Raw genomic sequence first — 24,043 nt, forward strand, 5'->3', positions numbered from 1 at the left:
TTATAAGAGCCCTAGCAGTGTGTCTTAGTGAGATGCCAGTGATGACCACAAAAATATCTCCAGAAACTGCTGGGTTTCCCCCACCCCCACTAGTTGGAGAGGATGCAGGCAAGAGTTCACTCAAGAAGAACTCAATGTCAGTTTATGGTTTGTGATGCCACTGGGATAGGTAAAGGGGGTAAGGCATGAGAACAGCCAGCTCTAAGGATGACACGGGGTGGAATTCAGATTCACCTGCATACAAGTAAATAAGTAGGATTTCAATGCCAAGTGCAGGCCTTTTAATCTCAGCACTTGGGAGGCAGAGGCAGATGGATCTCTGTGCGTTTGAGGCCAGCTTAGTCCACATAGTGAGTTTTAGGCCAGCCAGGGCTACCTAGTAAGACCCCCCATCTAGGGGAAAAGGGGAAAATTGAAATGCAGAAGTCGTTTCAAGAAGAAAAGGCCACAGCAACATTCCATCACAGATGGGTTAGTGACCCGTGACAGCCCCACACAGGAGGCCTGTAGTCAGTTAATGCTGGCCTTGGAGGAGGTATCATATCTGGGTGGTATAGCTACATCACCGTTGCTTGCACAGCAATCATAATTAAATGTGGTAGGCCCCAAAGCAGATCCTAAAAATGATAACAAGACATGAAGAGAGGAAGGCTTGCTGGGGAGGAGTTTGGTGGGAAAGCAGAAAGGGGGGAGGTAGATAACAGGGAGGGGAAGAATATGGGAATTTGAAAGCAGAAGGAAGGCAGAGTCATGCTGCTTGCCCATTGGGTAATTTAGCCTCCCTACTTCATCACAGCAGTAAGGGGCAGCTGCAGGCCTACTTGCCTCAATAAATGAGGACATCTCCGGCAGGCAAGTGCATAGACACACCACAGGGCAACAGAGGCTCAGGACTTGTCAAGTAAGAAAAAAAAAATGAAAGTTTTTCCAGAATTCCTAGATGTACACATACTCTCTTGTAGAACAGTGGGTCATGCAATGTGCAGTGAAATCAGGGGCAACAGAGGAGCATGGACCCACAATGGGTTCCTTGTCCACTCTCTAGAGAATGTCATCCTTAAATTCCTCACAGTCCAGGCTTTTATGGACCTGTATTTGACAGGACTTCTCTAGGAAAAGGTAAGATTTATAAAGATGGGTGTTTACTTTGAAATCTGAGAGTTGTCACCCCGTTTTTCATTGCATACAAGGATCCAGAGATAACAGAGGGAAACTTGGTGAATAGAAGCTCCCTCCTTCAGGGGTTGTGTAGAGAGCACATGACCTGCCTCATGTTAGCAATGTCACATTTTTGTGGCCATCCTGGTCACTCCTGCTGTATGATCTTTACACCAGGGCTCTTGAGTGCTCTCGGGAGTTGTCATGGCTAAGCCAGCTGCCTGAACTTCAGGCCCCTTCTGAACCCAGAGCTCCTAGTCCCTTCTAGCTGGGACCCAATGGCCCTCTCTCCCCTTTTCAGAGCTGCTTGTAGGCTTTTGAAGTTTAAATTAAGCCATCCTGCAGGATAACTTCTGTGCTTTCTCAATGAGCCCATCCATCAGCATTTCCTGTTTTCATTCATGCTGTAAGTGAAAGAGCTATAACAAAAAGAGATTGCCAAGACAAATACTGGCTGGGCTTGCACAAATATTTTTTATCACGAGCCACTTTTAAAAGGGCAGCCTTCGGAAATCTACATTCCGTGCTTTTCAGGAAAGCCAAGTGATGCTAAGCGGACTAGGCTTCATGTTTTAATAACTGTTAAATTTGACATGAGATGGATCTTTGACTTGGCTCTTGAACGTTTTATTAGGAATAGCAAATAAGATAACGGAATGGGTTGCTTCTTTTAGGTCACCACAGAGGTTTAACTTGTTGGTGATTCTCAGGAAGTCCTGAGAAAGTAAAACCTACTACAGGAAGAGCAACCTGTGCTTTCTCACAGGCCCAGGCTTTATAGTATGGCCCTGCGGAGCGGGGCGGGGCGGGGCTGGGCTAAGACTGAACCCTGCAGTTGTCAATCTCCAAGTCAGCCACTGTCCATGCCTTAGCAAAGGGCTTCTGGCTTTAGTAAAGGTCAATCACCCATCAGCTCACCTTCTCCCTAGGCAGCCTGCAGCAAGGAAACAACAAACCAAAGAGCGATCACACGCTCAGAAAACAGAACAGTTTTCAAAGCATGGGAATCTGACTCTTCCCTGTTTCCTGTGCAGCGTTTTGGCAGCTGGAGTCCACGAACCTTCCCAGCCACAGCCCACTTCCTTCCCCTAACTGAAACTCTCTTTTTCTTTTTCTCTACTCTTGTTTATTTCCAATTTGTGCCTTAAAGTACGGAATTGAGCTTAATTACTCTGTTTAGATATTCGAGGCGATGATGTCATTCGTTGTCAGATACGTGTGGCATTTACACCGTTGGCATCCGTGATTAAAATTATCAAAACAGTTTTGTAGAAAAAGAAAGAGGATAGATGAGACAGACATGTTGTTCTCCCTATTTTAATGTGTCTATAATGTTGAATTGTGAGTTTATTTATGCACTTTTACATGTCAGGGACTGTGTTAAGTGTTGGAGACAGGCAAGAAAGAGCTAGCAGAGTGGGCTCACAAGGATGCAAATCTCAGGAGTGGGGGAGGGGGAGAAACAGTAGCAGAGGTGGAAGATGCCCTAGAGGACAAGAAGAAGGGAATTCCCCTGCCCAAGATCCAGGCAAGCTTCTAGGATGTGAGCCATTGAACTGAGGTTTAGCTGCTGTGTCTAAGGAGCAACAAGAAAAGAAAGGAAAAGAACAGCAGAGATGATAGTAATATAGCTGTTTCAGGAAGCGGGGTAGCTTGATGTTACTGCAGAATGTGTGTGTGTGTGTGTGTGTGTGTGTGTGTGTGTGTGTGTGTGCATGTGGGTGTGAATGCAGGTGTCAGTCCTCAGCATGTCACCTACCCACCCCAGCCCTTCTGAAGACACTCTCTTATAGGTCTGAAACTGACCGATGAAGGCTACACTGGCTGCCTATCCAGCCCCAAGGATTGACCTGCCTCTACCTGCCCAGTGTGGGATTATAAACATGAGCTACCATGCCTGGCTTTTTATAACATGGGCTCTGGGAGTCAAACTCACATTCCTGTGTTTATGCAAGCATTGTACCAAACCAAGTACCTTCCCTGCTCTGGAGTGTGGAGGGAGACAGAGTCGGGCTGGTTTACATGAGCAAAGCTTCAAGTCTTCATGACAAAAATGCTCAGAATTTTTTTTCCCTTTAGGTAACAGAAAATCTATGAATGGAAGAAAGTGTGGGGATCACACTGAGACTTAAGACAGAAGCTAATGCTAAGTAGAGGGATGGGTATAAAAGAAATCCTCTGGGTCTTTGAGCAGGTGTCTAAGAGCCCGGTATTTATGTTACCTATGTTTCCTGCTGCTGTGATAAAATACTGAGAAAAGCAGCAGCAAGGCAAACAGTTCGTTCTGGCTCCCGGTTTGAGGTTGTAGTCCATTGCGGTAGGCCAGGTTGGTAGCAGGAGTGGTTGGCACTTCATCCACAGTCAGGAAGCAGGGAAAGAGGAGTATCCTTCTCCGTCCAACCTCTCCTTTTCCTGTGGTCCTTCCGTCTCCAACGTTCTAGAATCTCTTTGGCATAATAAGCTTCACCTTCATAGCCTCTCAGGACCTCCTCACAGGGGATTGATCATCATTTCTAACTTTGCCCACTGTGGATGGAGTCACGAAAATGATCCCATCTCCCGTGCAAAGGAGGGGCATTCTTTCAATTGTTCTGCTATAAATCTTTTTGAAGAAAAATTAGTAAAAAATAGGGAGCAGGGAGGGCAGGCAGTAGGGGAGGGGAATAAATGGGGAAAAAAAGCTATGAAACCTATCCGTTCTATAGTAAGCTAAAACATTAATTTCAAACCATAAAATTGACTTGTCAAATGTGAATCAGTGGTCATAAAAAATGTTTTATGTCCATTGCCCATAACCTTGTCCTTGGAAATTTATTCCAGGAATACACTTTGAAAGAGATTGAAGCACACACATAGCACGGCTTCAGGTGTCTTTCTGTATGCTGGAGACTGCCCAAATGTTCAACAACAGAGGGGACAGTTTGACAAATTTTGGCACATCAATTTAACAAAATTGTAAACTACTGTTTTTATAATCACAAATTGTAAAGGTTTCTAGTACAGATAGAAAATTATACTTTTAAGTTTAAGGAGACTACAGAACTATGTGTATTCTATTAAAAAAAGACAGGTACATGAAATGCTAAAAGAGAATTGAGTATATATATATATATATATTTTAAAAATCACGTCTGAAAAAAATTGTTTTCATCAATTTTTGTTAAAATTTCTATTTCCCATGAACACTAAGGCCATATGTGTTGAGGTTTAAATCTTGGCTTGCGTCCAGACAGAACATACCAAACCAACATGGTTGCACATGGAGAGGTTTAATGAGAGAAAAAGAGTAGAAGAATAGAGGTTGGCCATGAGCACGTGGAGGGAAGGGGAGAGGAGAATGGGGAGAGAAGGGACAGAGGGGAAGAGCAGGGGAGCAAAGAGAATTGGGGGCAGCAGGGGGGTGGGGGTAAGAGCAGCCCTGTATATAGTGTCAGGCATAGCTGGCTGTTGCCAGGTAACAGGGGTGGAGCATACCTGTCTGTTGCCCCGTAGCTGTGGGGGTGGAGCTAAGAATACCACAGAATACCAACAATATGTTCATTTGTTCATTTTTTACTCTTCCTTGCCTCTGGGTCCTACTGAGGATTTGAACTCAGGAATTCTCTCATGCAAGACAAGCATTGTGCTACCTGGCTTCAACAGTAGCCCTTAAGTAATTTTGTAAGACCATAGTATATTCATTTACTTCTACTTCCTATCTGTACCATTAACTATGGCCTTAGTCCTGTGGTCAATAGATAGTGCATATTCCAAAATATTTTTCACATCAGTAGTATTCTTCCCAAATGATAATGGGCAATCATTGCACGTGATTGTCTTGTTAAGATACTGATTCTGCTGGGGCTGGAGATTTAGGAGCACTGGCTGTTCTTCAGAGGACTGTGTTCAATTCCTAGCACCCACATGGCTTACAACTGTAACAGGGGACCCATGGTCCTTTCTGGCCTCTGCAGATATCAGGCACACAAGTGATACACAGACATACAAGCAGGCAAAACATTCATGCACATTAAATCAATTCAGATTTGTTATTTTTAATGCTAGTTCTGGTTGAGTAGATCTCATGGGCCCAATGTTCCGCCTTTTTAACAAGCTCTTAAGAGATGCTATTGCTCTTGGTCCACGAATTACATGCTGAATACCAAGGCCCTGAAGCAAGACAGTACTACTGGCCCAGTATCTAACATAGATTTGGAAAGTAATACTCAAGTTCCAACTGTCACCTCCACAAATGGCACAAAAGCATGTCTTGGGGCATGGGATGGTTGGTTTCAGGTACATATATGTGTGTACGTGTGCTCATGTGCTCACAGAGGCCAGAGGAAGCTATAGGATGTCTGATTTCATCATTTTCTACCTTCTTCCCTTGAATCAAGCTCTCTCTCTCTCTCTCTCTCTCTCTCTCTCTCTCTCTCTCTCTCTCAGATTTATTTATCTATTATATACACTGTAGCTGTCTTCAGACACACCAGAAGAGGGCATCAGATCTCATTACAGATGGTTGTGAGCCACCATGTGGTTGCTGGGAATTGAACTCAGGACCTCTGGAAGAGCAGTCAGTGCTCTTAACTGCTGAGCCACCTCTCCAGCCCAAGATCTTTTTTCTGTAAACCTGGAGCTAGGGTGGTGGTCAGTGAGCCTCCGCAATCTTGTCTCTCCCCACCACTGTGTGACAGGTGCACACAGCCACATCTAGATTTTTTTCATCCATGTGGAGATTTGTACCCAGTTCCTTGCTGCTTATGCAACAAGGACTTGCTCTCACCCACTGCGCCCCCACATTACCATTTCTATCAATTGGAAAGGAATCTGAAAAGAGGAATATGATTCTGGAATCAAACTGCTGCTTTTCCTCACATCCCTTGATCAATATCCTTAAGCCATGCCTTCAACTTGAATTTTGCTCAGCAAAATTCAGAAAGGATAACATATGTTTGACCCTTTGATAAAGTTTGGAGCCTAGTTACAAAGTTGAAAATCTCATCTATGTTAAGAAAAGCCTTGGTTGGAGTTAATACTAGGAAGACAGCCCTTGGCCTTACAGTGAGTCCTTGTGGCCTATTGGGTCTGACAGGGGAGAGACCTGCCTTGTGTGATGAAGTTAAGCATCTTCCATTGTAGGGATGCCAGGTTACAGTTGTATAGACAGGAGACGCAGCGCCTTGTGTGGCAGGAGCAGGGACTCGTGAATGCTTGTACTGTTGTTAGACATTGATTGCCAGGACCTGCTGCTGTGTTCTGACACTAATAGCTCATTCCCTACTTGTTTCTGAACAGTGACTGAAGCTGGCTTTGGGGCTGATATTGGGATGGAGAAATTCTTCAACATCAAATGCCGAGCTTCTGGCCTGGTGCCCAATGTTGTTGTCCTGGTGGCCACCGTTCGAGCTCTGAAGATGCATGGAGGTGGGCCAAGTGTAAGTTCTTAGTTTCTTCCTAGCTTTAAAAAAACAAAAAGCCAGGGACTGGCAAGATGGCTCTGGTTAAAAGCACTTGCCACTCTTAAGATCTGGGTTTAGTTCCCAACACCTACATCACGTGGCTCACAACTACCTATAACTCCAGTTCCAGGAGATCTAACACCCTGTTCTAGGTTCCACAGGCACCTGCACAAACATAGTACTTATAAGCACACAGGTTTCACACACACATAATACATAAACAGTATACACACACACACACACACACACACACACACACACATATGAGCCGTAGAATTGGCTCAGTGGTTAAGAACACTCATTGACTGTTCTTCCAGAGGACCTAGATTCAGTGACCAACAATCAAATAGTGTCTCACAACTCTCTTGTAGCTCCAGTTCCAAGGGATCCAACACCCCTCCATACAAAAAGCATGCAGGCAAAACACCAATGCGAATGAATGAATGAAAAATTATATGTATGTATGTATAATTTGAGATGCTTTCTTCTTCTGCCATGCCTACATTTTAACTCAAACAGCTTTGGGCCTCCCAAAGGTTTAAAGTCTATCTGGTCTGATTTGTTCTTTATAAACTAAAGGAAGAAATCTTGGAGACACACGGAGACCAGCGGTAATAATATCACACCTTGGCTTAGGTAACTGGTCAGACTTAGAATTGACAGCCCAGAGTTTTTTCAGACCTCCATACTCTAAAAGTGCTCTGCATAATTTCCAGTCCTGATGCACATCTCCTTGCTTGTGTGTGCCCCATTGCCAGGCTGTGATTTCTTTCCAGTTATTCCTTTCTGCATCTTCCTTCCCTACCTAGTGCCTTGGTTCTTTTGCAGAGAAGGTAACACACGGTTCGGGACCCTAAGTAGAAACGCCAGTCGTTAAGTCAGTTCCCACTCCTAAAATGAATCCCTGATACTCAGCTCATACCGAGACGTGATTTATTTTTGACTCTTAGCTTTGTAAGTTGTGATCCTCTGGTCAGCATTTGTGCCTGAAGCAAGGCAGTAGGTAAGTACATCAGGCTGGGAGTCCAGGACAAAGCAAAACCACTCACCTCCTGTGTAGGGATGGGGGCGGGGGGAGACTCCTGTATTTCCCCTGACAGCTCCCATTAGGCCCTCCTTCTAAGACTCTACCACCTCCCGATAGCTCTCCACCAGGAGAACATACCTCAACAAATGTGTGGAGAAGATTGAAGGACCAAACTGTCACATGAATGAGCGACAGTAACCAGGCAGAGCTGCGAAGGCTGGGCCCGGCCTCATGGTGTTCTGTGAGGATCTCTCCTCCTCAGAGTCTGATCCCCTTGAACTCAGGAACTGTCTTATTAGTCACCAGGCCCCCGGGGCCTAGCGTATTCCATATCCAGGAAATGTTTTCAGTAATTAAGTAGCAAATGAACTTTGATCTTCTAGTCCGATATCCATCTTAATCCACGTCACCCACCTCAGTGCATTTGCCTCTTACTCGAGGCAGCTCCGGGGTGATAGTTTTGATCCAGGACAATTTCTGCTTCCTTTCAACATCATTACACCAACAGCCATGGCTGCCTTGTGTCTGTTTACTCAGCTGAGGTTTGCGTTTTTAATCCATTATTTGGGTAGTGGAAAATCCTGTGACCTTTGAACCTGCCCATTTTTAACACAGTTCTTTCTCTCGTCGATGTGACCAAATACCTGACTAGAGGCAGCTTAAAGGAGGAAGGGGCTTTGCTGGGATTCATGATCTGAGACAATAGCATAGGGGCCATTGGTGCCAGGAAGGAACCGTGACTGGAGCATGAGGCGACAGTCTTAGGGTTTATGTCTGTGAACAGACACCATGACCAAGGCACCTCTTATAAAGACAACATTTAATTGGGGCTGGCTTACAGGTTCAGAGGTTCAGTCCATTATCATCAAGGTGAGAGCATGGCAGCATCCAGGCAGGCATGGTGCAGCAGGAGCTGAGAGTTCTACGTCTTCATCTGAAGGCTGCTAAGAATATTAGCTTCCAGGGAGCTAAGACAAAGCCCACACCCACAGTGACACACCTACTCCAACAGGGCCACACAGTCTAATAGTGCCACTCCGTAGGCTGAGCATAGACAAACCATCCTGAATCTACAGCGGGAAGCAGTGATGATGCTGGTACCATCTTGCTTTCTACTTCTGTCCTGTTCCCCTTTGTATTCAGTCATCCCAGCCCATAGACTGCTGCTGCCTACATCCACCGTGCCTCTTCCCTCCTCCCTTAAGCCTCTTGGAAACACTTGTTCACTTTACAACCCTCTCACTGCCTCCCCTCCTGATCGCCCCCTGCCCCCTCCGATAGGCCTTCCCCCATCCTCACCTCCCCTTCTCCTCTGAGAGATGGGCCCTCCCCTAGATATCCCTCACCCTGGCACTTCAAGTCTCTGGGAGACTAGGTGCTTCCTCTCCCACTGAGGCCAGACAAGGTAGCGCATATCCTAAGTCCAGGCAACAGCTTTTGGGATAGCCCTCACTCCAGTTGTTCAGGACCCACATGAAGACCATGCTATGTCTCTGCTGCATATGAGTGGAGAGGCCTAGGTCCAGCCTGTGTATGAAGATTTAACAGCTACACCACAGGCATTTTAAATCCATAGGCTGTCTTCCAGTACGCTAACCGCTCTTGGTGCAGCATAAGAACTGACATCCGTTTACTCTGAATCTATAGCCTTTTCTCAATTAATCCTTTAAGTGCACTACGGTAATCAGGTTTCTCGAGACAGGAGAAGTCACTGGGTGTGTAGCTATGTGGTAGGAGGTGGAAGGTAATAAAGCACCAGGTCACATGACTATAAAGTGTGCAAGTCCAGAATCCAGGATCCACAGATTCATCTGGGATCACTGATGGTGGAGGTCCAGTCTGCTGGCTGTCCACTGGAAATTCTTCTTGGCTTAGAGGAGGCCGGTCTGCGTTGCATATTCATAAATCTACTGAATTATGTGTATAATCTCATCAAAAATATCCTCACAAAATCGCGTACAATAATGCTTGACCAAATATCCAGACACCCTAAATTTTCAACAAGTCAACACATGGAATAAACCATGTGTTTTGGAGTATAGGGCATTGACAGGATTTAATATCAATTTTTTTCCGTGTTAATAAGTAATTGCCTCCATAATACATCTTAAGTTGTTCCTGCCCTGCGCCCCCCACCCCATTTTTTGACCTAAGGTGGGATGACTGCATTTTCCCAATTGTGTGCAAGCCACTTTCCAGGATCTGCCTTCAGTTGATCTGATCTAGTTATGTCTCTTGGTGCAGGCAGATGCACTGCGGAGATCCAAAGCCAGGCAGTTCCTTCACGTGTGACCTACACGTGACCCTTTTCAGGGATATCTGCATTTTGCTAGTGGACTTTCTTTTTCTTTTGGGGGGTCTAAGGTATCTAGCTTCCATAAGACCAGCTCTGCATCAGTGAGCCACATGCTCAAACCCCTGTGTGTATCTGACAATCAGCTGGAGGTTCTGCAGGCCATCTGGGATTTCTACTCCAATGGCATTAGACATCTCTTCATAGTGCTGCTTGACTCTATTCCAATGGAAGTTACTGCTTGTTTCATAAAGATTGTCTGTGCCTTCGTACAGATCTGTTCCCATATGCTTTATGCCTTTAAATAACAGATTATTTCTGTCCTTCTATGTTATTTTGTCACTAACCTGTCTGAATTCTCTTAACTGTCGTACTGATTTAACCTACCAAGTCTTTGGGGGATTCTGGGCTGCCATTCTGTGCTCAAAATGAGTTCCTTTTCTTCCTTCCACTCTATGTCTGTCCCCTCGTCACTGGCAAGGGCTTCCTAACTGTAATGCAGCGTTGTATGACAGGTGCTGGCTGCAGGCGTTTTCTCAGTCCTCATCTTCAAGGGGGTTGTTAAGTACCATGCTTGGGATCCATTTGTAATGAAGACTCAGGGATTACCTTCTATTTTTAATTGGCCCAATTAGCATAAAAACCGAGGCAAGTTTTTCTTCCATCTTTTGAGATGACAATTTGGGTTTTCTCTTTAAGATTGTAAGTGTTGCTTAAATTATCATTACTTACAAGAAATTGGAACATGCCTGATTTAGGCAGCTAAATCTGCTTTACATATAACTGGATTTTACTAGTCAATTTTATGTTTTGAGTCGAGTTTTTTCCCCCATTTATATGAGTAAGATGTTAGCTATATATAAATTACAATTTTGAAGTATTTTTTCTTCTTAACTTTGGAAGGTTTGTGTAAAATTTACAGTGGTTTATTTACTCAAAGTTGAGTAGACTTCTCCTTTTATAGGAGGCCCATTGCTACAGGGAAGAGCACTGTTTTAAGTCATAGGATGGGTCTTAGTTTTTGTCTCTTTATTTCAGGTAACCGCTGGGGTTCCTCTCAAGAAAGAATATACAGAAGAGGTAAGAGCTAATCATTCAACCCAATCAATGATTAGCTTCCAGTTGACTGTCAATGAATGTACAACTTAGAAATGTGCTTTTTTTTTTTTTCTTTTCTTTTCTTTTTTTCGGAGCTGGTGACCGAACCCAGGGCCTTGCGCTTGCTAGGCAAGCACTCTACCACTGAGCTAATTCCCCAACCCCCTGTGCTTTTTTTTTTTTAAGATTTATTTATTTCATGTATGTGAGTACACTGTAGCTGTCTTCAGACACACCAGAAGAGGGCATCGAATCCCATTACAGATGGTTGTGAGCCACCATGTGGTTGCTGGGATTTGAACTCAAGACCTCTGGAAGAGCAGTCAGTATTCTTAATCACTAAGCCATCACTCCAGCCCAGAAATATGCTTATCTGGACTGAGGAGATGGCTCAGTGCATAAGCACCTTCCAAGCGAGAGAACCCGGATTCCATCCCTAGCATCCGCATCAAAAGCCAGGCATGGTGGCTCACACTTGCTTTCTCAACAGTAGGGAGGCAGAGACAAGTAGATCTTTGGGGCTCGATAGCCAGCCAGCCTTCTTCATGAGCTCTAGGCCAGTGAGAGACTCTGCCTCAAAAAGAAAGGTACCTGAAGAACAGCCAAGACTGTCCCCTGACCTCCACATGCATACGTACACGCATGTGCACACACTATAATTTCATTTTTTAAAAATCCCCAAGAAAATGAATGTGGGATAAAAGGATGAAACCCTTTCAGTTAACTCTTGAAGCTGAAGAAAAGATAGATGTAGACTTATTTGCTGTTCTCTTCTCACAAAACAGCTATCAAAGCCCAGAGATGAGTGAAGCTTTTACCTGTGTCTTCTTTTGTTGCAGCAAAAGTTGTCTCTTGGGAGATAATGCACACTTGTTTTTATGGCTTATAGGAGTGCACTCAATATCTATCCTGCAGATAAACTGATTAGCTAGTGACAGTACCACTCAGCTCCTACAGGTGGCGCCATGGGTTTAAACCAGAGAATGGACTGCCTAAGTTCTGTTAGGCAGTATAGTTCCCTGGCCCAAGTCTCAATACCTGTGCTTGGACCCACAACAGTTTGAGAACCCAACTTGAACGTGAATCACCTCTGTCTGTAGACATCTTTCTTGGAAACTCAAGATGACTTAGGTCTTCTTTTTAAACATTTTGAAGACAATAAAGTAAAGAAAAGATAAAAAGGAAAGCTGCCAGTGTGATAAGGCTGGTCTAGCTTGGGGGTTGGGGGATGGGAGAGTTAGGTAAGGCAAAATGACACAGAGACCCGTTTCCTTCCAGAACATTCAGCTGGTAGCTGATGGCTGCTGCAACCTACAGAAACAAATTCAGATCGCTCAGCTCTTCGGGGTGCCCGTGGTGGTGGCACTGAATGTCTTCAAGTGAGTCCAGCTTTCTGCTGTCTGTGGGGCCACGCTGGTGACTACATTTGTGTCCTGAGGGCACTTGGCTTTCTCAGTTTGATCTGAAAGACACAGAATTCTGTTTGTTTGATTTGGTTTCATTTTCCCAAATGTGTTCTCTAGTGTTACTGTGGAAATGAAACACACAGTAAATCACCATCTGTTTGGATTGGGGGGAGGCTATTTTGGTTTTTTCCCATTCTACCCAGTGATTTCTGTCTGATAGACTGAATGAATGATCAAAAGGAGCTGTTACAGAATTTTCTTGATTAAAAACCCATAACAAGGAGGCAGAGGCAGAGACAGGCAGATCTCTGTGAGTTCAAGGCCAGCCTGATCTACAGAGCAAATCCAGAAAAGCCAGGATTACCCTATCTCAAAAACAAAACAAAACCAACTAACAAAAGAACGTTTGAGTCATGTTAAAGGGGATTCGTTCTACATGCTTATTGTCAAGTCTGAGTTATTTAGACACAATGTGACCACATTTGATGCTCAAAATATATTCAGTGTTAGGGAGTGAAGTTCTGTATAAACCATTAGTCTTTCTTTCAAAACATTGCTAAGTGAATACAGATGCAGAATCCACAAACGTTCTCATCACCAGGACGGACACCCGTGCAGAGATTGACCTGGTGTGTGAGCTCGCTAAACGGGCCGGTGCCTTTGATGCGGTCCCCTGCTATCACTGGTCAGCTGGAGGAAAAGGGTCCGTGGACTTGGCTCGGGCTGTGAGAGAAGCTGCGAATAAGAGAAGCCGCTTCCGGTTCCTGTACGATGTTCAGGTAAGTCCCAGCTACCGTGATAACAGCGGAGTGTCGGCCCTTGTATCTTGTAGAAGGCCAGCACTTAAAGCACTGTTTACATGACCCATCTTGGGTGGCCTTCCTGGAGCTTCTACAGTGAAGGAAGCTCATGAATAAAGGCATTAGCTCCCCAATTTGCCATTTGCTGAGGGTAGATCATGCCCTTGCCCCAGACCTGTGCTCTTAAAGCCAAAGCTCTTCTTTCAAAGATTGGGCTCAAGGGATGGGACAGCTCTGGGTGGTTAACTCGCAGGTATTGACCTACCAGCAACAAGGCTTTTGAATAGTGTCCCAGCTACTCAGTGGAAGGCATGTTGCGTGTTTATATCTGCTGTGGTTCTTTTCCGCTCCTGCGTGCATGGGTGCGTGGGTGCATGTATATGTGTGATATATGTGGGCACACACACACCATAGCATTCATGCAGAAATCGGAAGTCAGTTCGTACAAGTCAGTTCTGACCCCCACCATGTAGGTTCCAGGGATGGAACCAAGGGTGGTGAGGCTCTGCAATAAGCACCTTTATCCACGGAGCCATCAGCCCTCATTGTGGTTTTCTTGCCCAATATCTTACATAGCTTTTCCTTGTAGTAAAACATATGTTAAGTTATGCATACATGTGCAGTTCAGCAGTTCTGAATACACTTACCTTACTGTGCAACCGGTTTCTAAGACTGTTCTCATCTTAGAAAACTGAAGCTTGGTCTCCATTTAAGCATTGGCCACACCCCCTCCCACAGATCCTTCAATGAACCACCGTCCTACTTTATGTCTTAGAATTTGACTTCTTAGACACCTCTTATGAATGGGATCTTGCTGTATTCATTTTTTCTTTCTTTTTTTTACCATGACTTGTTTCACACAGCGTAATATCCATGGATGGTGTCATAGCACATGTGAGAAACCTCATTGCTTTTAAGACTTGATGTATGCACCACATTCTGCTGACAGGCCTGGGTTGCTTCCACCACATGACTTCTATAAATGCTGCTGTGACTAGCGTGTGTGCGTGCGTGCGTGCGTGCTTGTGTGTGTGTGTGTGTGTGTGTGTGTGTGTGTGTGTGTCTATATCTTCAACAAGCTTTCTAGTTTGGAGGCTGTATAACCATCAATGGTAGTCCTAGGTTTTCTGGCTTAGTTTCTCTCTTTTTCTTGGGGGCAGGTGGGTTCCTGTGTTCAGTCTTTTGAAAGAAGTTCAGATAGTCCTAGCTAGTCTTGAACTTAATATATAGCTAAGGTTGGCCTTAAATTTCTAATCCCTCCTGCCCCTACCTCCTTAGTTCTTGGGTTGCAATCGTGTATCACTGTATCCAGCCTTAGAGTTCATTTTTAAGCTAATGTTGCCATTCAGCCTTAGTGGAAGAGGCACATTGGGAATTTAAGATTGCTCCGATACACAGTAAGTTCGAAACCAACAGTTTTGTTGTATTTTTTGTTTTTTTGAGACGAGGTTTCTCTCTGTGGCCCTAGCTGACCTGGAACTTACTGTTTAGACCAAGCTAGCCTCAAACTCAGAGATCTGCCTGCCTCTGCCTCCCAGGTGCTGGGATTGAAGGCATGCACCACCGCCGCCCACTCAGAGTTACATGGAACCCTGTCTCAGGAAAACAAAGTCTAAGTTTTAAAAAGTTTGACATTCACCATCACTCAAAGGAACCCTTCCTTTCTGCATGTGTATTTCGCTTTTATTTTACCTATTTTCTTTCCCGAGTATCTATTCCTTTTTAAAATGTGTCATATCGATATGTATTTTCTTGTAAGGTGCATTCCTACTGCACCGTTGACTTCAGGCAGAGTTACATTAGACCACAACTTCCTTCTCTGTGACACTCAAGACCTTCGAGTGGAATCATAAAAACACATTTTTGCAAAGCTCTAGAAGGATGACCCTGAAAGCTAACAAACAAGGGATTGAGATTAAAATTCCTCCCTGTGCCCTTCCTCTAGGTTTGCATACATTTTGAGGTGTGACCTTCACAATGAGGCAGGCTCACATTTGGTTTTGTTAGTCCTTCCCTGGTACATAGAACTCTAGAGCCTTTCTCTGGGGCACAATGGGAGCTGCGTGGAAGAAAAATCAAAGCACAGCTAGTCATGAGTTTATGAACGGGGACACTCACACTCCCAGCACCCTAGTTTAAGTCTGGTTCCTACTCTGCCAGCCATTTTCAAGGCAGAGTGTTTGGTTTTCTTGTTTGTTTGTTTGTTTGTTTGTTGTTTTTTTCTAGTTGGTTATTGAGAAAATCACTTCATTTTTCTTCAAAGATTCAAATTTAAATATATTCCAGTTAGCCTCAGGGTGGGCATTGTGACTTTTCTTGTCATTGAAACTTAAGGAATTTGCCACCTTTGAGGTAAAATCCTCAAATCTTATCTGCATAAATTTAAATACACATACACATGCACATGTGCTTACATCTATGTATATGAAGTAGGGATTTAGCATAGAGAGATGTGATTAACTTAAAGTCATTCGCTTTTAAATGTTCTTTACATACATTACTGTGCATATGGGGTTGAATCTGTAGAATTTTAAAGTTTCTCTTTAGGTCTTACCCACTTTATAGCCATTAGGGAAATAGGGGAGGGGACACATGCAATAAGAAAGGTGACAAGCCCCTTCTGTGTCCTCTTCTGTCATCTCTCCCTTGGGCATCTGTATCTGCATGGCCTTTGCCCTGTTTCTCCTTTCTCCTTTGTAGGTACCGGGCCCTGTGGGGTTGTCTGTGACAAGCTATCTGCATGTGTCCTAGATGGTTGCGTTTCCTGTTGGTGAAAGCTCCCTTTCTCACTTCTGTATCATTTTATTCTTGATTTCTTATCTGTGCGTCAGCTGCCTCTGCAGAGGCCCAGTCTTCCGTCCTGCCCATCAGCAGCCTTCGATGTGATTCATCCCCAATTCCCCACAACAATGTCCAGAACAGATCTTTCCCAACTCTGGCTCTTCTGATTCTCCTCTGACCTGCATGTGCCTCCGCAGCCCATCTGGTACTTCATTCCTATGTGCTAGTTGGCCGAGAGAGATCTGAGCCTCACTACACAAGAACCACCCTGGCTTTCAAAGCATCCCCTTCACTGTCCCATTTTAGTCTGGCAAAGCCCCTCCCATCTCTGTATCACTGATGGAGGAAACAGCATTTGGATGAGGAAGGTAAAAAAAAAAAACAAAAAACAAAAAACGGTGTGTCGTTTCATTTATGTGCCCTGTGAAAAACATCATCATCGGGATGGAAGTTTCTAGAAATATGCTATTCCCACTAATGCTATGAAGGACTCTCCAATGGCAAGCTGTGAAGATTCCACTACAAGTTGAGAGGCTACCATTTACCTCCCGTTCTCATAGGGCCTTTCTAGCTTAAATTTAAATATAGTAGCCTCATTGTAGGGGCTAAAAGTGGACATTAAAGATACCATATTATAAAATAGATCTTTTTTTTTTTTTTTTTTAATAAAATAGATCTTAAGAAAACAGTTCCCTTCAGATTCAGGGGAGACATCTCTGTGGACATGAAATAGCTTTGCTGTGCAGTGAGGAAAACCTAAAAGTACACAGGATCCTCTAACATGAAACTAAAATGGAGCCACTTTCATTGCTCTTACAATGTGCATTCGAGTGCACGCACACACACAAACACACCACATATCACACATACACAACACACACACACACACACCTTCTCACACACACACACATAAACACACACACACATACACACACACACCATACTTCCCCCCTCACTCACACACACACACACACACACACACATACACACACACACCATACCTTCCCCCCTCACTCTCACACACGCACACACACACACACACACACACACACACACACACATTTCCAAGTCAGGTTTGTGAGGCACAAAGGACACGATACATCATGAACATACATGCTCAGGCAGGCATGGTGGTACACACTTGGAATCCCAAGCACTCAGGAAGCTGAGGCAAGAAGATCAAAGGTTCAAGAAAACCGGGGAGAAGACAAGGAAGTATTGGTAGTCCCTGCAGTGTCCTGTTTGAGCATAATAACCAGAAACATTACCCTTGCAAATCCCTTATTTGCAGTATTTCTCAGTGGCGAATGCAGATTGTCTAACAGTGAGACATTTATTCATTTCCCAGAGCCCAGTGTCTGTCACACATTGCACTTATCTTGGGAGGATGAGATTTCTCAGGGATTCCTACGTGAACCTGCTGCTCAGGGCGGATGCTTGGGATCCAGGCTTCTAGAAGTATGCACTCACCCCTCGGTAGCTCACTGTGCTAGTCTCTGTCACAAAGTATGGTTTGTGTCAGAGATACAGATCCCTGATGTTCCTAATAACAGTGACAGCGGCTCCCAGGACACCAGGTGGTACATGTGTCATGCAGCCCTTGTACCAGTGTGGTCTGATCAGTGCAAATGAACATGAACTGTTTCCAGTAGTACAACTGTCCAAGTTACCAGAAAGGGTGCCTGCCAAACCACATGTCCGTCGTTTTAAAATTCAAGCTTCATTTAAAATAGACTATGAGTAATTACCATGCACCTGGAGACTTACAAGTTATTAACTGATCCTTTGAATATTTTATGAGCATCAAAATACATGATTTCAGCATCACAGAATAAAAATGGTTAACCTACGTGCTTTCAGCTCTGTGGCCTTGGAGACACAAAAGAACGCTATCTTTTATTCTGTCTGTCAGGATGCATACCAATGAGTTTGTTTGGTTGGTGCAGCGCTGAAACAGCAGTAATGTGGCCTTGCTAAGATGTGGTCAGGGGTGGGTAGCAGAAGGCTGGATAGTGTTTTTAATCACGTGAAGGGGATTTTTTCCAAACTGCTGCCTTTAGCATCTGGTCTCCAAGGGAGCAGAAGCATAACTGTTTATAAACCATTGCTTTGGTTTTATTGTGTTGTTTTATATTGTCTCTGTCTCTGTCTCTCTCTCTCTCTCTCTCTCTCTCTCTCTCTCTGTTGCCTGCCCGTGTGTGTGTGTGTGTGTGTGTGTGTGTGTGTGTGTGTGTGTGTGTGTGTTAAACTACAGGAGGGATATGCATTTCTGTATGCGTTTGAAGGTCACAGGAAGGGTCTCCTGCTGAGTCTGGAGTCAGACAGGCAGCGGGCAGACTCCATCGACCTAAGCCTCTTCAGCACTAGGCCTACACACACACATTTTTTGCATGGATACCACAAATTCAAACTCAGTTCCTCATGCCTGCTTAGGAAGAACTCTTGACCACTGATATAGCTCTCCGGCCCCACAAAGCCTTTCTACATAGTTATTTCTAGAAGCCTAATTTTTATCCTTTAGTTCTATTTCACTTTATTTGTTTTTTTTTTAATTTAACTAAAATGTAATTACATCTCTCCACCCTTTGCTTCCTCTGACCCTGCTTGTGCCCCACTTACTCTTTCTCAAATTAATGGCCTCTTTGTTCTTAATATATATATATATTAATATTATATAATATTTATATATAATATATATGGGGGATGCATAAATATATAAATTCTATCAGCTGAGTTTCTTTTTGTTTGTGTATATGGTTTCAAGGCTGGCCTTTTTGTTTGTGTATATGGTTTCAAGGCTGGCCGCTTTGTATTGGATAATGGATTAAAGGGCTCATCTCTGAGAGAAGCTAATTCTCACCTCAGCAGTCCATTAGTTGCCTGAGATTCTTGCCTATGGGTGGGAACCCATCATCTCCCCTTGCACAGTCGAATTTCTATTAATGCTTTCATCCTTTAGGGCACCATTTTGAAGCAATACGGTCTCATGGCGAGTGTCTTGACCTTCTCACTCCTACAAGCTTTTGCCTTGCTCTTCTGTGATGTTTCCTGAGCCTTAGGTGCAGGAGTTGGGTTAAATATAGGTTTAGCCACGGGGCTGGGTTCCCCCAAGCCATTAACCTCTGTGCTGGGACCAGTTGTTGTTTTCTGTAAAGGCCTCTATTTGCTTCTGCTGAGGAGGACTGAGAGCCATACTCACCTGCGGGTCTAAGAGTTAAGTTTTAGAGCAGAGTTAGGAATTTGCTGGTAAAAGTGGATTCTCCTCTGAGATCCAAGATCTCACTAGGCCTGGATAGCTGGTGAGGTTTCCAGTACCAGGCATGGTTCTCTTCCTCTTGAGCATACCTACTATGGTGGTGATCCGGGCTGATAGAAGCTACTGAAAATATCACTTAATATAATATTATTCTGAAAAGATTCTGGAAATACCCAAAAAACTTGTAAAATCAAACTATGGAAAAACTTGGTTTTTTAGTAGAATAAAGCAGCCAGTACATCCCAGAAATGTATTTACTTAAACTCATATACATATTTTTTGTGATACACACACACACCAGCCTAGGCATGGTGGAGCATGCATTTAACCCAGCACATGGGAAGCAGAGGCAGATCTCTGTGAGTTCAAGGCTAACCTGGCCTAAAAGCAAATTCTAGACCAGCCAGGGCTATTCAGTGGTGCTCATGTTCAGTGGCAGTCACCAACAGCTGTCTAATTGTACCTAAGGTCCCTGCTGTTTGGGCCCAGGATTCTGCCTTTCACTTCCTGTACAATGATCGTTCTTCCTTCTGCTTGTTCTTTCTTGTTCTTCCTTTAGGACACTCTTCAAGTTGTTTGGGTTTTGTTTTGTTTTGTTTTTCCATACTGGGGATCAACCCTAGAGCTTTGAACATGCTGGGTATGTGCTCTACCATCGAACTACGCCCTTGGAAGTTTCCTTTAATGTCTGGCCAGCTTTTACAGATCTCCATGCAGTCTGCCCCCTCCTGACTGCCTCCATGTTTACTCAGAGCCTTGACAGTCAGGAGTGCCTCTCCTCCACACTTGTTTATTGTGCCATGGTTTGCACTCCATCAGGAATTCTTGCACAAAAGGTCCCCAAAACTTGTATATGACCTCTTGATGTTGTGAAAGTACTTGCCATAGATGGATATTTTCTTATTTAGCACGGGCTTGGGAGAGGCCTACTATGTATGAGCCACTCTGCTAGACACTAGGCAGATCAGAGTAAGGGAATAAACAGATTCATCCCCTGTGTACACAATCAGGGAAATGTTGACAAATGAATAAACACTCATAACTTACTTTATCATTTTATTTGTTTTCATAAAAGCCATCCTTTGCCTCAAAGCAGCTTAAGTGAATCTTAGTTCAGCTAAAGATCATTTAGACTGGGCTTGCTCCACCAGAGTTTATACTTCTCTTCACAACCAAGCAAGGAAATAATAGAATGTTCCTTTGCTGAAGACACAGAATATATGTCCTACCACGGGGAGGGTAGCACTCCGATGGGGCCATTTTCACACTAACCCTAAGCGGTGAGTTAACAGAGATGTTTTCATTTATTTACTTGTTAAACGCTGTAGGAGAAATCTCTCAGAACCTTGGCCTGGGGCTTCCAGTTCAGTGGGTTGGAGTGCCTGCTGAGGGCCACGCAGCTGTGACAGCGAGAACCCGAGGGGAAGAGACTTCCCCTATGCTCTCCCCTTCCTGTTTTGCCTCCCACTATGGATTCTATTGAAGTCCCATTTAGAATAGGTCACAAAGTCAGCCTGGCTCGGACTTGGTATTCCCAAAGCACTTTCCAGTAAACACTAACTAGCAAGGAAGATATTAGTTATTGGCAAAAGATAGCCACACTCATGCTTACAGAAGGTTCGAGTGAAAAGATGTATAGAAACTGCCTCTCCCCGCTTAAGGACCAGGGCTCCTGATGATTGACATCCTCCCCACGGCATTGTCCTTATACTTGATGAGAGAATTCTTATCCTCTATTGTCCTGTGAAATCCCACATCACCACCATGGAATGTCTGTGTTGCACATGTGTAGGGCAGAGAACAAATGTCAGGAGTTAGTTCTCACTTTGCTACCATTTGAGTCCCATAGATACAACTCCTGTCAGGCTTGTTGGCAAGTACCTTTACCTGCCGGCTCTGGACCCATGACATTGTTGACCAGAGGGAGATGGTGGTAGTTTCAGTATAGTGTCTGAAGCAAGCACTTCCTTGTGTGGTGATGTGCTGTGCAGGAAGTGAGATCAACGGTTCCTATATCAAGTCCTATTACCCCAGCACCTCCCTATCTGAGCTTTCCTGTTTCTTCTGGAACCCCTACACACCCAGGAGCTTGTGCTTAGATGACAGGAAATGTGTCATCCTTTGCTCACCAGAATACTAAGGGTTACTGTCCACCCCAGTGGCTGGAGTAACTTAGGTAAATAGATGGTATGGTTGCTAATAATGTCGACTTGCCAGGATCTAGAAGCACCTAGGAGACAGACCCCTGGGCATGTCCGTGAGGGAGGATCTTGATTGGGTTAACTGGGGTAAGACGACCCAGTCTAAATGTGGCTGACACCATTCCGTGGACTGGCATCCCAGACTGAATCATAATGAGAAAGTGAGGTGGGTGCTGGCATCCATGTATCAAGTATCATGATGCACTCCGTCAATGGTCTTTTCATACAACGAGGAATGCATGCCCTCCAACTGTGAGCCAAAAGGAACCCAACGTTATGTTGCTTCTCTTCAGATACTTAGTCACACTAATAAGAAAAGTACCGCTGGGCGGTGGTGGCACACACCTTTGATCCCAACACAAGGGAGGCAGAGGCAGGTGGATCTCTGTGAGTTCAAGGACAACCTGGTCTACAGAGAGAATTCTAGGATAGCCAGGGCTACACAGAGAAATTCTGGCTTGAAAGATAGAGAGATGATAGATAGACAGACAGACAGACAGACAGACAGACAGACAGACAGACAGATGATGTGTGTGTGTGTGTGTGTGTGTGTGAGAGAGAGAGAGAGAGAGAGAGAGAGAGAGAGAGAGACATGGTTGAAAAAAGTATCTGCTACAGTCCTTAACCTCAGAGACTTTGAAGCCCATCTTTACTTCAGCTAACATGAGCTTTGAGCTGTGTATGTTAGAAGTGTATGAGCTTTGAGCTGTGTATGTTAGAAGTGTACTGGGTTTCATGGCATAGTCCTTTAATCTCAGCTACCCAGGAAGCTGAGACCGAGCTTGCAAGTGTGAGACTAGCCTAGGCTACCCATAAGTTCAAGGCCAACTGGAGCAATTTACTGAAACCTTGTCTGAAGAAAAAGAAAGAAATCGGGCTGGCGTCAGTGGTGAAGCATTTGTGTAGTTGGAGTTCAGTTCCCAGTATTGAAAACAACACTACTCTCAAGCTTGTCTCTGTTCGCATTTATGCCACAGCTCTTTCTGTAAGGTTCCCACACCCGTTGTTCTTGCTCTGAGCTCCCAGAGTCTATGCCTACAGGGCAGCTGCGATAACAGAGGTTCTCCCTCAGACACTGGGACAGAAACAACTTCCCTGACCTCTGGCTCCACATTCTGCCATGCTGGAAAGTAACGAGTAATTAGTAATTAGTTGTCCCTTTTCAGAGATGAGCACTCACGTGGGATCTCCTATCGTGTGTGGTTTGTAAAAGCCACTTGAATCTATCAGTACCTCTGAATCCATCAGTCCTTTGAAGCATCATGAGCCTTGCCAGCAAACCCCTCCATCGGGGAAGAACACTACAGGTGCTCCCAATGTCAAAGAAGGGAACGCTGGTGCATAGTAATAATGTCCCTAATGCTGTGACCCTTTCAGACACTTCCTTGTGTTGTGGTGACCCTCCAACCATAATAGTATTTCATTACTGTTTCATAGCTGTACTTTTGCTTCTGTTGTAAGCTGTAATGTAAATATTCAGAAACGTGACCCCTCCCACAAGGGGGTCATGACCCACAGGTTGAAAACCCACTGCCCTAAAGGATTTGTGGGAGAGGTGGCCTTCAAGGTAGACCTGAGAGCTTCAGGGAACACGATGTTTGAAGAGGATAGGGAAAGAGGGAATCCCAGAAGCCAGGGAGAAGGAAGCAAGGACATAGGGTGCAGATACCTCAAGCAGGGTTGTCTCTTGGCAGACCATACAGTGTATACAGAGCAGGGTTTGTTTTGTTTTTTTGTTTTTTTTTCTTCTGGAGCTGGGGACCGAACCCAGGGCCTTGTGCTTGCTAGGCAAGCGCTCTACCACTGAGCTAAATCCCCAACCCCAGAGCAGGGGTTTTTCATGCTGAGGTATGTACTGGGGAGGTTGGACTTGCAGTAGGGACTGTTCAAAGTGAGGAGAGGCTACCTCAGCGATGAGCCAGCTGGTGCCCTCCCCAATCCTCTAACTGAGGCAAGGACGTGTAACTTCCTGCCTCTTCACCTGTACTTGGCACTTAACGTGTAGGAATTAGGCTTCGTTCATATTTTTGTTGTCAGTGTGGTTTGTTTCTTAGATGAGAGTGGGAGAGAGAGGAGGAATGGGCTTACGCATGCGCATGCGTGCTCGCCTGGGAGCCAGAAGTTGACCTCGGTGTATTCCCTGTCAACTTCCAGCATCAGTGTGTCTTCACACAAACCACAGTGTGGAAGTCAGAAAACAGCTTGCAAAAAGGGTTCTCTCCTTCCACCATGTGGGTCCTAAGGATCGGACTCAGGTTATCGGGCTTCACAGCAAGCTTCTTACCCATTTTGCCAGACTCCACCTTGTATTCTTCAGAGTCTTTTACTAAACCACAGCTCACTGTTTACCTAAGCTGGCAGATGAAGCGAGCCTGTGTCCACCCCCGCACTGCTACAAGTATGGGTGCATCAGAGCCGTAACTGTGTGAGAGCTGGATCCGAACTCAGAGCCTCATGGTTGTACAGCAAGCACTTTACCCACAGAGCCAGCCCTAGTCCATGAGTTAGTTTTCTTTACTATTTTAATAACTATTTTCTCAACTACTAGTGATAATTTTTTTTAATGTGGTTACTAGTTTTGC

General features: G+C 44.6%; 1 protein-coding gene across 1 annotated transcript in view; it reads left to right on the forward strand.

Moving 5' to 3' along the window:
- The window catches only part of Mthfd1l (methylenetetrahydrofolate dehydrogenase (NADP+ dependent) 1-like), a 188,855-nt gene that overhangs the window by 115,032 nt on the left and 49,780 nt on the right, over positions 1–24,043 (forward strand). The window contains 4 exon segments of the mRNA NM_001108462.2: positions 6,436–6,575; positions 10,958–10,999; positions 12,296–12,396; positions 13,025–13,202. Coding sequence (NP_001101932.2) covers positions 6,436–6,575; positions 10,958–10,999; positions 12,296–12,396; positions 13,025–13,202 — 461 coding nt within the window.

The sequence above is a fragment of the Rattus norvegicus genome, chromosome 1, assembly GCF_021556685.1.
Source record: "Rattus norvegicus strain SHRSP/BbbUtx chromosome 1, alternate assembly SHRSP_T2T, whole genome shotgun sequence".
Classification (NCBI taxonomy): Eukaryota; Metazoa; Chordata; class Mammalia; order Rodentia; family Muridae; genus Rattus; species Rattus norvegicus.